Below are 18,093 nucleotides of genomic sequence, written 5' to 3'. Positions count from 1 at the left end.
CAGGTCTGGATGAGAGTCTCCTCTCCTCCAGAACTGGGTACCATCCGCACATAGAGACGCATAGAAGCCGCTTGTACAAATGTACAGTCGCGGTTTCTATGCGTCTCAATGCAAGTCAATGGCGGGAGTTCCGCTGCGCTTCCGCAAAATTAAATGACATGCTGCGGATTTTTGTACGTAGCATATCCGCTGCGGAAAAATCCGTAGCATGTGCATAGAACTTGCGGAATCCCATTGGGGACCATGGGGTGCGGATATACATGCGTTTTTCAAGCGTTTACGCTGCGGAAATTCCGCAGCACATACGCTTGAAAAATGCTACGTGGGCACACAGCCTTAAACTTACCTGTGGTGAAGATTCCCGCCATCCGACGCCATCTTCTGCCTTCTTCCCGCCATCCGTGGAGTTTTCCCGCCATCCGACGCCATCTTCTGCCTTCTTCCCGCCATCCGTGGAGTTTTCCCGCCATTGGACGCCATCTTGAGGACGCCGCGCGGGAAGAAGAGGGGCGTGGACTCCGAAAGCGCGCGAGAACTGAAGCTCCGCCTCACGTCCGGACGTTGCGTAAGGTCCTGGAAGGAGCCCAGCAGACGCCGACGTCACAGGAGCGCGACGGAAGGTCCTCGACCCTGACGATCCACTGCGGAGCCGCGGCCTACGGAAGAGGATCATCGCAAGGTAGGCCACGGTCCACTAGGGGGGAGGAGGATGTCGGAAACAGAGGAGAGCTTCACTGCCACAGCCACCGCTAGCGCCACCGCTGCTGCGGTCATGCCTTTCACTATGCCCTATATCCCGGGGGCAGCCTGGCTACCCCAGTACTCAGGGGAGTCACATACCCTAACTGACTTCAGAGAAAAGCTGGATAGCCTCTTCCAGGTGTACCCCCTCACAGAAGAGCAAAAAGTGAGCATCCTGGTGGCTCAAATAACAGGGGCAGCCCAAAGGGAGGTAAAGTCCTGGCCACTTGGGAGGAGGAGGACTGTCGCAGAGATACTAGCCCGGCTGAAGGACACCTTTGATACCCGTACCTCAGCCGAGATCAAGCTTAGATTCTACGGGTGCAAGCAGCGAGCACATGAGAATATAAGGGACTATGCACTAAACCTACAAGAGGCCCTGAGAGCCATTAAGCAGGCCGACCCTGACGGCCTGGGAAACGAAGACAAGTTGTTGACTGAACAATTTATAGAGGGTCTACATTGCAATGCCCACCGAACCCAGTTGCGGGCAATGGCCTTACAGGACCCTCATCTGGACTTTGCACAGTTCAAGGACAGAGCCATCCGGGTGCTCCGAGAACCGGCACCAGGTGGCGCTGTGACCCACAGACGCCCTACTACCACTTACCACCAGGAGACGGCGACCTTGTCGGCAGGGCCTGCGGGAGCTGATGCGCAGGCTTTAAACAATGACCCAGATACAGACCTGCACCATCAGGTCCAAGAGCTAACTAAAAGCGTTGCTGCGCTAACCCGAACTGTGCAGTCTTTACAGGTTTCTACTCCAGGGAAGATTCAGCTGGCATCCGGACCGGAGGATATCCCGTGGCGACGACCAAGGAGGACCCCACCGGCCAGAGGAAGACCCAGCGACCGATACGAGGACGGACAACCCATCTGCCGCCTCTGCAATCAACCCGGACATATGGCAAGGTACTGTCCTTTAAACTGGCACAACCTGGGGTAGAGGGCCAACACCTAGGAATAAGATCACCAGGCCCATCGAACTGGCGTGACAAATATGTGGGAGGACGTCCAGTCTTGCCTGTGGTACTGGATGGCATTCCTATGAGTGCCCTACTGGACACCGGGTCACAGGTCACCACCATCTCGTACGTGCTCTTCAAGCAGTACTGGAATGACTCGGATATAACTCGCTACCCTGACGACGACTTGAGTATCATCGCCAGCAATGGTCAGCCCGTGCCACAGATCGGATTTAAAGAGGTGATCATTAAAATCGGTAAAGTCGAACTGGCAGCACAGGGACTGATCATTGTGGACATTGACAAGCGCGAGAGTCACCCAAAGATAACTCTAGGAACTAATGTGATTGAAAATTGTCTTGCAGAGGTGATTCTCATTTTACAGCAGGTTGCCAAGAACGCCAGCTCCGGTCAGCAGCGAGTGCTCCAAAAAGAGATCCGGGCACTGATGCGACGGCAACAGGTGGAACTCTCCGGTGGTGAGATTGGTAGCGTGAGAATGTGTGACCCTTTCCCTATTGCCATGCCCCCGAAAAGTGAAATGATGATTTGGTGCCGGGCAGCTATTGGTCTGAGAGGTAGAGATTACCAGGCAATGGTAGAACCAGTCTACTCAGACAGTAGGCCCACCATTTTGACGGCACGGGGGGTGGTTGATGTACGCCATGGGAGGGTGCCCGTTCGCATAATAAATATCGGGAAGAGGGAAGTGTACCTGCCCCGGTATGCTACGCTAGCCAAATTGTATACCATCAACCAAAATTCTGTACAGTCCGTGGAACCCTTGCCTCCATCTCATCCAGAGGAAGGTAACGGCTCTAAGCAACAAATGGAGGACTGGTGTCAGCAACTGCATTTGGGTACTGACTCCACACCCGCTCACCACAAGCAGGGAGTCTACCGGGTGATCCAGGAATACGAGAGAGTGTTCAGTAAACACCCGCTAGACTTCGGGCGGGTAAAGGGAGTGGAACATCACATCCCCACGGGAGACCATCCTCCCATAAAGGAGAGGTATCGTCCCGTACCCCCTGCACACTACCAAGACGCCAAGGGGATGCTTAGAGACATGAAGGAGGCTGGGGTAATCAGGGATAGCTGTAGCCCATGGGCAGCTCCACTAGTCTTGGTTAAAAAAAAAGACAACACCATGAGAATGTGTGTAGACTACCGGAAAATCAACCGTATCACACACAAAGATGCGTACCCCTTACCAAGGATAGAGGAGTCTTTGGCTGCTTTAAAATCTGCTAACTTCTTCTCCACTTTGGATCTAACTAGCGGGTACTGGCAGGTTCCTGTAGCAGAGGCGGACCGGGAGAAGACCGCATTCACCACCCCGATGGGACTTAGCGAGTTTACCTGCATGCCGGTCGGACTCTGCAACGCACCAGGAACCTTCCAACGATTGATGGAATGCTGTCTGGGACACCGGAACTTTGAGACGGTCCTGCTGTACCTGGACGATGTTATAGTTTATTCCAAAACCTACGAGGACCACCTGAAACACCTGGCGGAAGTGTTTGAAGCCCTGGCAAACTACGGTCTGAAGGTGAAACCGTCGAAGTGTCACCTGCTAAAACCAAAAGTGCAGTACCTGGGACACGTGGTGAGTGCTGACGGAGTGGCTCCCGACCCTGATAAGATCACCGCGATTAAGGAATGGCCAAGACCCTCCAGCGTAAGGGAAGTACGGCAGTTCCTCGGGTTGGTAGGCTACTACCGAAGATTCATTCCCGGTTTCACCAAAAAGGCAGCTCCTATGCAGGACCTCCTGATTGGCCAGTCCAGGAAGGCCAAGAACCAGAAGCCGCCCTTCAGATGGGAGAAGCTGGAAGAAGAGTCCTTCCGCCAGCTGAAGATGGCCCTCACGGGGGATGAAATCCTGGCATACCCTGATTACAGCCAGCCCTTTATCCTCTACACCGACGCAAGTAACATCGGGCTAGGAGCCGTACTGTCCCAGATCCAGCAGGGGAGAGAACGGGTAATTGCTTACGCCAGCCGAAAACTGCGACCCACCGAAAGAAACCCTGAGAATTACAGCTCATTCAAGCTAGAGTTCCTGGCAGTGGTGTGGGCAATCACCGAACGCTTTAAGCACTACCTCGCCTCTTCCCGGTTCACCGTGTACACGGATAACAACCCGTTGACACATCTGGACACTGCAAGACTCGGTGCCCTGGAGCAGAGATGGATGGCCCGCCTGTCCAACTATGAATTCACGATCAAATACCGGGCAGGACGCTCCAATACCAACGCGGATGCCTTGTCCAGAATGCCAAACCTACCGGATGTAGGGGAAGATCCAGAGGAACTGGAAGAAGTTGAACTCCCCGCGTTCCACCGTCATGGGACTACCCAGTATTCCCACCGTGTAAGGGGTAAGCAATCCGCTACGTTCAACCCCTTACCTCATTACAACTGGGCGAAAACGCAAGACAGTGACCCCGCCGTCCGACTGGTGAAGGAGATGCTGACTCAGCCAGATGCTCGCCTTGACCCAGACGCTCCGGAGGAAACCAAGCAACTGTGGGCTGAGAAAAGTCGACTGTTCCTTTACAAGGGGAAGTTGTGCCGAAGAATGGTTAACTCCCGGACGCATGAACTGATCTGGCAAGTAGTGGTGCCAAGAAGAGACGCGGCTATGGTACTGGAGGCATACCATGACGGGGCTGGGCACTTCGGATGGAAGAAGCTGGAGTTCCTGCTGCGCGGGCGGTTCCACTGGGTAGGCATGAGAGGAACCATCGAGAGGTGGTGCAGAGACTGTGGCCCATGCAACCTAAGAAGGAAGGACCGTGCCAGTCAGAAGACTCCCCTGCAGTCCATCGTCACCAGGCAGCCGTTGGAACTGGTAGCCTTGGATCATGTAAAACTGACCCCCAGCAGAAGTGGCTACGTCTATGCGTTAACGATCGTGGATCACTACTCCCGGTTCTTGGTTGTAGTCCCCGTCAAGGACTTAACGGCTCAAACAGCAGCTAGAGCCTTTCAGCAGCACTTCTGCCGTCCACACGGATACCCAGAGCAGGTGCTGACGGACCAGGGGCCTGCCTTTGAAGCGGAAGTCTTCCAGGAGTTCTGCACTCTGTATGGCTGCCGGAAGATAAGAACAACACCCTATCATCCGCAAACCAATGGGCTCTGCGAGAAGATGAACCAGGTGGTGATAGACCTTCTGAAAACATTGCCCCTGGAAGAACGCAGTCTGTGGCCTGAGAAACTGCCTGATCTGGTGGACCTATACAACCACATCCCTGTAGGTTCCACCAACTGTACCCCGGCTTACCTAATGAGAGCAAGACCTGGTAAGCTGCCTGTTGATCTGGATATGGGAGTCCTGACACCCGAGGACACTTCACCAGAAGCAGACTGGGACACAGGGAGGCAGCAGCAGTACCGGAAAGTACAGGAGAGCGTTGAGCGAAGTCTCTGTCAAGCAAGAGAAAGACAGGAGAAGACTTACAACCAGTATGCTCCCGCTGTTCCCCTGGTACCTGGAGAGCAGGTCTTGAAAAGGAAGAGACGGCTCCACAAGTTGGACGACCAGTGGGAGAAGGACCCGTACACCGTACTGCCATCAAGCCATGAAAACCCAAAAATCTGCACAATCAGTAAGGATGGAGGAGAAACCACAGCCATTGTCTCCCGAGATCACCTGAAGAAGTGTCCCGAGCAGCTACGAAACCCTGAAGAAGATCAAGAAAACCCTCGACCCGCAGAGGAAAGGGAAGAAATGGTCAGTACTGTACTCGGAGACTTCCCTCGGTCTTGGACACAAGTAAATGGTGCTGTTGTGGTACCCGTCCTCACCTTCCTCCAGCCAGCATCCCAAGTGCCTACGGAAAAACAGGTAGAGCTGGAAGAGCAGCCGGTCCAGGAGGCAGAAGACCCCACACAAGCAGACCAGGAGAATCGACCCTCTGCTTATAGTGAGCCTGCCGTGCCCCTAGTGAGCCAAAGAACCCGTAGACAGCTGCCCAGCTTACCTTTGACAGCTCCTACACCCTGTAGCTTAGGACCGGTCAGTAAGCTCCGTAGGTCTACTAGGGCCACTAAAGGCCAGTTGCCAGTACGTTGGAGGATCTAAAGTGTTCAGACTGTTTTATTGGTATTTACCTGTTTATTGTTGCTTGTAAATAATTATGTTTTTCCAGTTATTTTATAGGTGTCTTTTGTGGATTAACCGGAATTCTTTGTATATATGTTTGGAGCGTAACCCAGGAATGGACTAAGACTGCTAAAGACTCGGGGCAGGACAGACCCCTACCTGGTTACGGCTCCCTGTTCTTTGGTGAAATGGACACCCTTATTGCTTCAAAAACTGCACCCGGTTGCGGACACGCCGTGACCACCCTAACGTGTTTTTCCTTATTGTATTGTTCCTGTTTATACCCTGTTATGTTTTCAAAAATATGTTTAGTCCCGGAGTACTAAATTTTACTAGGGGGGAATGTGGAACCCCAGGGGTCTGGTTACCACAGTAATAGCAATATTACGTCTGAGAGCAGGTGGGAGGTCTCCTGGTCAGGCACCCTAAGCATGCCACACCTCCTGCCCAATCCTGGGAGGGGAAGAACTTCCACTATAAAAACTGGGGGCTGAGGCAGGGTTAGGGAGAAGAAGGAAGAAGAAGAGGAGTCCCAGACAGAGACACAGTCTGGTCTGGAGTGGAGCAGATACAGGGAAAGTAAGAACAGGAGCTCTGTGGGAGCAGTGATAGAAGGGGTCAGGGATTGGAAGCTGTAGAGCTCATCCTGACTGAAGAGTTCTCACCGGACACGGAGTCCGAGGCTGTGGGGACTGATCCATACCCAGCAGCAGAAACCGACCGGCAGGGGATTCCAGGTCCTCTGGCCAAGAAACCCGAAGGCACGGTCACACGCAAGGGACCAGCACCGCCGGCGTGGAGCGGAGGCTACCAGAAGGCCCCGAGTCACCGGCCATACGGGTGAGCACCACACGGTACACTCAGGGACGTGGGCTACTTCTACCCGCTTCTAGCAAGGTAGCCAGGAAGAGTACAATTAGTTGGGGAGGCCTACAACTCCGCCTGGCCAGGGGAGATCCTATCTGCTCACGGACTGACCAGGCCCCGATCGCTAGCCAGTACTCCCGGGAGGGTCTACCTTTGCCACCAGTAAAGACCCTAAACTACACCGCACCGTCTCTGAGTGGTTCCTGGTGCCCGCGTGCAATTCTGTATCCCCATCATCCACGTCCGCTGCCCTGAGGCCATACCCCTCCCGTTGGGGGTTATACCATCCACGCTGCACAACCGTACCACCGGCCTCAGCGGTCTGTCCTGCAGCGGCGGTTTCATAACCGCATTCAACGGGTGGCGTAGTCGAACTCTACAACATCTTACTCTAAGTTCTGCCACTTGGTTTGACACCCTGGGCACGGACCGGGTCACCGCCACGAGGACTACTACCCCTATCAGATCCGGCTCCGGGTATTCCCTGCATGCGCAACGCTACACAACATAGCCCAGGGGGCGCGTCAGTAACATCCCAACAACAACGTATGTATGAAGGGAGAAATCCAACACTAAACTGGAGTTGCACTCATTTATGGTTGACCATTTGGCGCGAACAAGCCGGAACCCCGAACACGAACCTGAATTTGAAATGCCAAACAAATTCGCTCAATACTATTTATGATGTGGAGTGAATCCATGAAACCAGGGCTGGAGCCATGCCAACACATCTCCTGCAGGCGGGAATAAATGTATATTACAGCCATCAGTCACGCACAGCTTAGAGATATATCATGGCACAGGTGTAATGTTTTTTATGTAGTTTATCACTATCCTGTTTGAAGTTAGTTGGTTTGACAAGAAATTGAAAAGTCAGGATAAAGGGAAACTCTGTTGTTATTATACAGAAATTCACACTTGGCCTCACTGCACATTTAATGTTATCGATCAAAAAAGCGAAGTTTGGCCAGAAAGACTGGACCTGGTCTTGTAGGAACCATATGAGCACATTCAGCAGCACAGAAGGGAGAGAAGGTAGATTCATCCAATAAGATATCAGAGTTCTAGGAAGCCAACAGCATCATTACCCTCCGCTTTCTCTTACAGGCCCATCATAATATTTTTCTTCAAGTGATTTTCTAATTTGTCAGCACATTCTACGTACGCTGTTATTTGGCTTTGTAGTTTACAGATCTGGGCAGGTAACGGTCAGCGTCTCCTAATCCCAGGGGGTAGGTAGATCCTCCAGGTTGTAAGTTCTATCGAAAAGGGCTTTCACAATTACACAAATTAATTTGAATATTTTCGGACGGAGGAGAATGTTGTGGTCTAGCGGCAAAATGGTGATCACACGATTGTGATACGGCGGACTACACCACTGATAAAGAAGCCACAGCCGGTGACTGAGAAGAATCTGTGACTTCTCTGTATTCAGTGGTTACTACTCACCTGGGTAGTCATATGTAGGAATCTCCTCTTTACACCACTCATCACCCCTTACATATGCCTCTATAGTATTAATATGGGTCAGATCTTCACCCTGAAACAAATATTATAAAAGGCAAAGACAGACGGAGAAGTCACAAGTTTGATCGGCTCTAATCCTGTTATCTCCACCGTTCTCATAACACAAATATAAAACATAATAATGGTGGATAAAACAAAACTGAAGACAAGACCTTCACAGCCGTCTACACATCATAGGGGAGATCTCATGACACCTTCTCTCCATCTACCTGATGATCCTGGGGAACATTGGGATCTTCTTGTTTACAGTCCTGTGGAAGAAGAGGACGGGGACATCTGTCTGGTGTTGTCCTCTTACTGGATAGATCTGGAGGAAACACATACAGGGACTGAATTCATTCTTTACATACAGATAATTATAGGCTGTGTGTATTTAGTCCTGTCTATTACCTGGTGATGTGAGGGGCTGGGGAACCTCCACCATGATGTCTTTGTACAGATCTTTGTGTCCTTCTAAATACCCCCACTCCTCCATGGAGAAATAGACGGCGACATCCTGACACCTTATAGGAACCTGACACATACAATGATATCGTCATCCCCCGATCCCTTCATAGCGTTACTGTATAATGTCCCAGCATTCCCAGCAGTGTCACCTCTCCAGTCAGCAGCTCAATCATCTTGTAGGCAAGTTCTAGGATCTTCTGGTCATTGATGTCCTCATGTATTAGGGGGTGAGGTGGGGGCCTCGTGATTAATCTCTGGTTATGGAGAGACACATTAATAAATCTCACTACAGACATTTCCAGAGTCCTCACCTCTCCAGTTCTGTCCATCTGTTATTTCCATAGATAAGAATGATGTAATGTGACGTCATCAGAATCGCTCACCTCTCCAGTAAGCCGGAAGAGGATCTCTAAGGTGAGGTGTAATATCCTCTCCACCATCTTGTCCATCATTTTCCTGGATAAATCAGGAAAAATTTCTTATATAGACGATCTTCACTAAGAGGATCCGGTATTTTAGAGATCTGAATGAGAAAAAGATAAGCTGATGGATAAGACCATTTTTCTGCAAACGATGATGCGGAATCCAAAATGTACCATGAGTACCCTTTATCCCTTAATCTGGTGTTCATGTCTATTGCCTGTATATTAAAATCTGTGACATTCGAGCAGCACCTTCTCAACCGTAAAAATTGGCCCTTGGGTTTTCCTCTTTTTAAGGGGATGAGGGTGGTGGTTATCCCACTTCAATTTATTAGTGTTGAAGGTTTATGGTAGATGAGTGTCCCTAGGGTCCCATTACAATCCTTCCTGATCAGTACCTACAGGAAAGGCAACTGGTAATAATTGGTGTTGGTCTGCTCTTTTAAACAAAATGTACTTTTCAAGTTATATCCTCAATACCCTCACTTTTCATTCCTTCTTTTGAGGCCCACACAGTCAGACTCTACCGGCCCTTCTCCCTGTGAGTGGCGATTGTGTATCGCCCTCCGGGCCCCTCCCCTCAGTTTGTGGATCACTTTGCCACTTGGCTTCCGAACTTTCTATCCTATGACATCCCCACCCTCATCATGGGAGACTTTAACATCCCAATAGGCGATTCCCTGTCCCCACCTGCGGCTCATCTTTTATCGCTAACTTCCTCCTTCGGCCTTTCACAGCTTACTAATTCTCCTACACATGAAGATGGAAATACTCTTTGACCTGATCTTCGCCCGGCTCTGTTCAATACATGACTTTACTAAATCTCCTCTTCCGCTCTCTGATCACAACCTTCTTTCATTCTCTGTCAAGAACTGTCACCCTGCTCAAGACACCCCCACTTTCCACACTTATAGAAATATACATGCCATTAACACCCAGAAATTTATGAAAATGTTGCAATCATCTTTGAACTCAATCTCCTCCCTCTCATGCCCTGACTCTGCACGGAAACATTATAACGAAACATTGCAATGAGCCCTGGATAAAGGCGCGCCTCCTACACAGAGAACACCTCGGCACAAACGATGACAACCCTGGAACACGCTGCAAACATGTTTTCTCCAGCGGTGCGCCAGGTGTGCCGAACGCCTGTGGACAAAATCTAATCTGGCTGAAGATTTCCTCCATTATAAATTTATGCTTAAACCCTATAACTCCTTCACCTCTCCAAACAAACTTACTTTAACAACCTCATCATCTCATGGTCCAATAATCCTAAACACCAGTTTGACACTTTCACTCTCTCCTTAATCAAACAGCACAGTCCCCAACCACCAACCTCAGCACTGACGATCTGGCCAATTATTTCAAAGAAAAAATTGACCATATCCGACAGGAAATTTCCTCTCTATCCCCAAATGTTATGCATGCTCCTCCCTCCCACACTGCATCTTGCTCATTTTCTGACTTCGAACCAGTCACGGAAGAAGTGACAAGGCTCCTTGCTTCCTCTCGCTCTACCACCTGCACCAGTGACCCTATTCTCTCACATCTCCTTCAGTCCCTTTCTCCAGCTTTCACCACTCACCTAACTAAAATATTCAACATCTACCTCTCATCTTGTATTTTTCTCTCCTTTTTTAAACACGCCAGCATACATCCATTACTTAAAAAAAATCCCTTGACCAGAACTGTGCTGCTAACTACAGACCTGTTTCCCATCTTCCCTTTATCTCTAAACTCCTGGAATGACTGGTCCACTCCTGTCTAATACGCTATCTCTCTAATAACTCTCTTCTTGACCCTTTACAATCTGGTTTCCGCTCTTTACATTCTACTGAAACTGCACTCACTAAAGTCTCTAATGATCTACTAACAGCCAAATCTAATGGTCACTACTCCCTGCTGATTCTCCTGGATCTCTCTGCAGCATTCGACACTGTGGATCTACCTCTCTGACAGCTCCTTCACTGTGTCTTTTGCTGGCACCTCTTCCCCTTATTGTCGGGGTTCCTCAATGATCAGTCCCAGGCCCCCTTCTTTTCTCCTTATATACCGCTCCTATTGGACAAACAATCAGCAGATTCGGTTTTTAGTACCATCTCTATGCTGATGACACCCAATTATACACCTCTTCTCCGGACATCACCCCTGCATTATTACAAAATACCAGTGATTGTCTTTCCGCTGTCTCTAACACTATGTCCTCCCTCTATCTAAAATTGAATCTGTCAAAATTTGAACTACTCGTATTTCCTCCCTCCACTAACCTACCTGTGCCCGATATTGCCATTTCTGTTTGTGGCTCCATCATTACTCGCCAGCAACATGCCCGCTGTCTTGGGTTCATGCTTGATTCAGATCTTTCCTTCACTCCTCACATCAAATCACTGGCTCGCTCGTGTCATCTACACCTGCAAAACATCTCTAGAATCAGAAATTTTCTTACCTTTGACTCGGTAAAAACTCTTACTGTAGCTCTTATTCATTGTAGTCTGGACTATTGCAACTCTTTACTTATTGGTCTCCCTCTTTCTAAACTTTCCCCTCTCCAATCCGTCTTGAACGCAGCAGTCAAGGTCATATTCCTCACCAACTGACACAACGATGCCTTTTCCCTGTGCCAGTCATTGCACTGATTGACCATCCAGTAAAGAGTTCAATATAAACTTATTGCTCTTACCCACAAAGCTATCCACGATTCAGCCCCACTCTACGTCTCCTCCCTCCTCTCAGTCTACCACCCTACCCGTGCCCTCCGTTCTGCTAATGACTTAAAACTAAAATCCTCCGTAATCCGAACCTCTCACTCCCGTCTCCAAGATTTCTCGCCTGCTGCACCAATTCTTTGGAATGCACTATCCAGGACAATTCGATTAATTCTCAATACCCACAGTTTTAAGCGTGCCCTAAAAACCCATTTCTTTAGACTGGCCTATCACCTCAACGCACTTATCTAACTGTCCCAGTTTGGCCCATATTAAAATTTTCTTCAAAATCATGCTCATACCATCCATGTACTGAATAGCCTCTGTCTCTACTGTACACATACTGGCTGGCGATCAGTTCATGTAGTGTTATGTACTTACTCTATTTAGTATATTAAGGCTGTATTATACAATATATGTACATTTTACCTTTTGTGTCTCCCCTATTTCCTTATAGACTGTAAGCTTGCGAGCAGGGCCCTCACTCCTTTTAATATCTGAGTTATGCTTATTCTGGAAAGTCTGTATTGTCGGTATAAGTCCCCCCTAAAATTGTAAAGTGCTGTGGAATATGTTGTCGCTATAAAAATAAAAATTATTATTATAATAAAATTCAGATGTAAATCTAAGGCCCACTCTATTGATCTTGAGTTCCCCAACAAATTAAAAAGATTGTTCACTCGTCCCTGACCAGATGATAAAAATGTAGTCAATATATTTGTACCATACCCCAATATATGGATGCCATCACTTATGATCATCCCTGAATATTGCGGATTCCTCCCACCAGTCCAGGGATAAGTTAGCATATGAGGGTGCACAGAGGCTCCCCATCGCAGTACCCCTGAGCTGGTGGAAGTACTTCCTGTCAAAAAGAAAGTAGTTATGAGTAAGAGTGAATTTTAGAAGATCGTCCATGAAGTCATTATGTCTACTACACTCTATTGATCTCGATTTCAAGAAATGTCTTACTCCTCTGATACCATCCTCATGCGGTATATTACTGTACAAAGCCTCGATATTTAGTAAGGCCTGCTCCCCTACATGCACGTATACATGCTCGAGGGTCTACATGGAGGAGAGCAGGCAAAGGGAAAACCATTTTCCAGAGGGATTATTCCAACTGCAGGACCTCAGGCGATACTGGGGGAACATTATACTGTGTGCGGGCATCATACATCCTGCATAAGGGGCATAATGGGGGCATTACACTGTGTGGGGGGCATCATACATCCTGCATAAGGGGCATAATGGGGGCATTACACTGTGTGGGGGCATCATACATACTGCATAAGGGGCATAATGGGGTCATTACACTGTGTGGGGGGCATCATACATCCTGCATAAGGGACATAATGGGGGCATTACACTGTGTGGGGCTTCATAGATACTGCATAAGGGGCATAATGGGGGCATTACACTGTGTGGGGCTTCATAGATACTGCATAAGGGGCATAATGGGGGCATTACACTTTGTGGGGGCATCATACATCCTGCATAAGGGGCATAACACTGTGTGGGGGCATCATACATACTGTATAAGGGGCATAATGGGGGCATTACACTGTGTGGGGGCATCATACATACTGTATAAGGGGCATAATGGGGGCATTACACTGTGTGGGGGCATCATACATACTGTATAAGGGGCATAATGGGGGCATTACACTGTGTGGGGGCATCATACATCCTGCATAAGGGACATAATGGGGGCATTACACTGTGGGGGGCATCATACATCCTGCATAAGGGGTATAATGGGGGCATTACACTGTGTGGGGGCATTATACATACTGTATAAGGGGCATAATGGGGGCGTTACACTGTGTGGGGACATCATACATACTGCATAAGGGGCAGAATGGGGGCATTACACTGTGGGGGTATCATACATACTGCATAAGGGGCATAATGGGGGCATTACACTGTGTGGGGGCATCATACATCCTGCATAAGGTGCATAATGGGGGCATTACACTGTGGGGGGCATCATACATCCTGCATAAGGGGCATAATGGGGGCATTACACTGTGGGGGGCATCATACATCCTGTATAAGGTGCATAATGGGGGCATTACACTGTGTGGGGGCATCATACATACTGCATAAGGGGCATAATGGGGGCATTACACTGTGGGGGGCATCATACATCCTGCATAAGGGGCATAATGGGGGCATTACACTGTGTGGGGGGCATCATACATCCTGCATAAGGGGCATAATGGGGGCATTACACTGTGTGGGGGCATCATACATCCTGCATAAGGGGCATAATGGGGGCATTACACTGTGTGGGGGCATCATACATCCTGCATAAGGGGCATAATGGGGGCATTACACTGTGGGGCAGTAAAGGGGTCCTGTACTATGAGAACAATACGTTTCCTCCCTTTCTGTCTCCATAGTTGGGTCGTATGTATCTATTACAGGAAACAGAACAAAAACCTTATGATTCTTATAAAGGGGCAACACAAGACCCCAAAAGAGTCTCGGTGCTGAAGGGGTTAATGCCCCCTGCGCCCAGTAATGGGGTCTCCACATACCTCCACCTGCAGAGCCGCCACCACATATATGGCTGCTCTGTGCGCACAGGAGCTGTGATGAGGTCACAGGGCGGGAGGAGTCAGGGGTCACATGATCAGGGGCCTCAGTGGATGCAGGACTCTGCTGTGCTGGTTGTCATGGTGCTGGATGAGCTGAAGTTTATGTGTGGGGTCAGGAGGGGTTTACAGTGTGGATGTAGCAGAGCCGCGTGTGTACGAGGTGTACGGAGCGGAGCCGCGTGTGTACGAGGTGTACGGAGCGGAGCCGCGCGTGTACGAGGTGTACGGAGCGGAGCCGCGCGTGTACGAGGTGTACGGAGCGGAGCCGCGCGTGTACGAGGTGTACGGAGCGGAGCCGCGCGTGTACGAGGTGTACGGAGCGGAGCCGCGCGTGTACGAGGTGTACGGAGCGGAGCCGCGCGTGTACGAGGTGTACGGAGCGGAGCCGCGCGTGTACGAGGTGTACGGAGCAGAGCCACATGTGTATGAGGTGTACGGAGCAGAGCCGCCGTGTGTACGAGGTGTACGGAGCGGAGCCACATGTGTACCGAGGTGTACGGAGCAGAGCCGTGTGTGTATGAGGTGAGCGGAGCTGTGTGTGTACGAGGTGTACGGAGTGGAGCCGCGCATGTACGAGGTTTTCCCCTCATATCTTTACCATTTGGCGGTGTGACAATAATATTACATTTGTTCACCCACCATGCCGGCAGGTCCTATATTAGGCAGCTCCACCCACCGCTCTCTGCTAAATGTTGGTTCCTAGTGTCCAGTTTGTTGCTCCTGTTATACCTCGTGTCTCTGAATCTTCCACCAGCTGCTGCGGTCCTGGGGACTACCCTGTAGTACCCGGTGTCTACCAGCAGCCCATCCTATCCTCTATAACAGAGGCTCTAGTGAAGACCTGGTAGACACCTAGTTATGCCCTCCAGGGTAAACCCGGCCCGTGACCCTGTAGGTCCACATCCACCAGTGTTACACCAAGTAACCGTGTGTACAATTATGGTGGCACAGCCTAATCATAGGTATAGGGGAACCTCCGCAGATGACCGCGCTGTTACTGAAAATCCCTATACAAAGATTAAGGCCACATTCACATGTTCAGTATTTGGTCAGTATTTTACAACAAAATTTGTAAGCCAAAACCTATTCTTTATAGTTCATCTCTCTTTGCAAATCCCTTCACTGGCTCCCAATTGCCCAGCGTATCCAGTTCAATCTACTAACACTGACCTACAAAGCCATCCATAACCTTTCTCCTCTGTTCATCTCTGAACTAATCTCCCAATATATTCCCTCATGTGATCTCCGGTCTTCCCAAGACCTCCTTTTCTCCTCTACACTTATTCGTTCCTCACCCAATCGCCTTCAAGACTTCTCCTGAATATCCCCCATCTTCTGGAATTCTGCGCCTCGACACGTCCGATTATCCGCCACATTCGGATCCTTCAGATGGAACTTGAAAACCCATCTCTTCAAGAAAGCTTACAACCTGCAATGACCTCGCTGCCGCCTCACCACCACTAGAGCTGCTGCAACCTCCCAACCTACTGTCTCCTTCCCCACCATCCTATAAATGTAAGCCCGCAAGGGCAGGGTCCTCGTCCCTCTGTACCAGTCTATCATTGTTAGTTTGCTTACTGTAAGTGATATCTGTATTTTGTACATGGCCTTTTACTATTGGTGGTCCTGACCGATATTTAACCCCTTTACAACCTATGATGTACAATTACGTCATAGGTCGCTTTCCCCTTTTTAATGCAGACTCCGGTGCTGAGCCTGCATCTTTTCCCACACATGACCACTGATCTGATCAGCTGTCATGTGCCCCTAACAACCGTGGGTGGAATCGCGATTGGGTTCCTGATGTGTTCCCGTCTGGGGGCCTACTGCTTTAATTAAAATATTTCCCCCCTTCCCTGATGAAGGCTGTATGCCAACAGGCGGGTTGGGACCTGGCGCCATGTAAAGGGGTCTGAATACTTTCCACACCCGTTGTATATATCAGCATTATCCACGGACACACTGTCGAATGTGATTGGGATATAGCACAACACATAAGTCAGTTTGTGGCAACCTCCCCCCTTTTTTTCCTTCTCACCAGCACTGGGATCATATCTCCGCGAGCGCATCACTTTAAAATAGACACTTTTTGATTATCCACTTTATTTTAACCCTTTTTATTTTTAATTTCAGCACAGTTAAACACATGTATTTCCACTACATTTTACAATAAATATGCAAGTATATAACTTGATACACGGTATTTTGACATGTGACTGTACATACCCCTCCCTCTGCTCTAAGCGTCTTTTTATCATTTTTCTGTATTGAAATCATGTTCGTCTGTATTACCTTGTTAGTTATGTATGGCTGTACTGAAGAAGGAGCCAGTGGACTCTGAAACGCGTCGACAATAAACCTACAATTTTATCATACCACTAATTGTGTCATATTCCACTTCCAATCCTGCTACATAAACCTACCGTCTCATGGAAGCTGCTGCATCTGGTTTTCAGGATCTATAACGGTTTTGTCTCACACAGCCTCATAAGGTGAGTGGTTCTACCTTTAATTATCAACCTTTTAACGTGGACAAGAAGACCCTATTCCACTTTTACATTTCTTTACAATTTGTCAATAACACATATAGTTTCTCCCTGTCTGAGTTATTTTTAATGGTCAACAAAATACAATTTTCCAGTAATTCATATTTCACACTCTAGGTATGATAATGGCTTCTCTGTGTGGGATTTTTGATGTTTAAAGGGATTGTCCACTACTTGGACAACCCCTTCTTATTCCTCATGTTTGGTTCTGTTAAAATAAAAACACCTAAACTACTCTCCCATGCCGCCACTGTTCCAGCGGCATCGGCACTTGCATTCCCGGGGCTCATGTGAGGTTGTTACGTCTTATGAGCCCTGCGCCCAATCAGCACTTGTGTCACTGTCCCCACCTTCGCACTAATCGAACATCCTGAGTAAGTCAGAAAGCAGCCGCAGCCCTGGCTTCCTGTTGATGTTCAATACATTCAAAGATGGGGAGAGTGAAGCTGATTGGGCACAGGGCTCGTGTGATGTAACAAGCCTATGTGAGTCCCGGGAACATAAGTGCTGACACCGCTGGAACAGCAGAAGCATGGAACGGGAGATTGAGTGCTTTTATTTATTTATTTTTTAAAGCTTAATTTGTTTTATTAAACAATTTTATAAACAATTACACATTGCATTTGGTAATAGAAAACATCCAGAGACATCACATCAACACAAATTTACATCTCTTACATCGATGAGAACACATTAAAATAAACTGGTCGGATGGGTTATCGCATGCAGATAAATAATTTCTTTGCCCTGTGGATGTCGCATCTTCTGGATTTATATAAAAAGGAGAAAAAAAGGGTATTTACCTAATTAGGATACAATCCAAACTTTGAACCCTCAACCACAACTTATCAAACTTGTGCTGTCTTTATCCTTTCCATGCTCAGATTGACTCTCATCGTAATATATATGGATCTAAATGTCTGCCCCTATAAGCAACCTCTTTGTCACTTATAACTTGCGGTTTTCTATTTATTCTCACACCCCTTTCAAATTTACTCTCCCAGCTCAAACCCTTTGCCTAAGTAGAGACCGTAAGACACGAAGCATTCCAATAGTCCCATATTTTGGAAAATTTTAATGGACAACCTCTGTTTTGGATACTATCTTTTCGAATGGGATGATTGAGTTAACCAGTGCGATCCAAGATGGC

General features: G+C 48.6%; 1 protein-coding gene across 1 annotated transcript in view; it reads right to left on the bottom strand.

Moving 5' to 3' along the window:
- The window catches only part of LOC141178705 (uncharacterized), a 93,128-nt gene that overhangs the window by 6,684 nt on the left and 68,351 nt on the right, over window positions 1-18,093 (bottom strand). Inside the window, exons 10-14 of the mRNA XM_073660584.1 lie at window positions 9,048-9,071; window positions 8,814-8,918; window positions 8,608-8,731; window positions 8,427-8,524; window positions 8,140-8,230 (exon numbers count right to left, since the gene is read on the bottom strand). Coding sequence (XP_073516685.1) covers window positions 8,140-8,230; window positions 8,427-8,524; window positions 8,608-8,731; window positions 8,814-8,918; window positions 9,048-9,071 — 442 coding nt within the window. The remainder of the gene's footprint in view (window positions 1-8,139; window positions 8,231-8,426; window positions 8,525-8,607; window positions 8,732-8,813; window positions 8,919-9,047; window positions 9,072-18,093) is intronic.

Source organism: Phyllobates terribilis, unplaced genomic scaffold (genome assembly GCF_046119375.1).
Source record: "Phyllobates terribilis strain yellow unplaced genomic scaffold, ASM4611937v1 Scaffold_29__1_contigs__length_15306474, whole genome shotgun sequence".
Classification (NCBI taxonomy): domain Eukaryota; kingdom Metazoa; phylum Chordata; class Amphibia; order Anura; family Dendrobatidae; genus Phyllobates; species Phyllobates terribilis.
The sequence above is the reverse complement of the archived record's forward strand: the minus strand, read 5'-3'. Positions and strand labels throughout refer to the sequence as shown.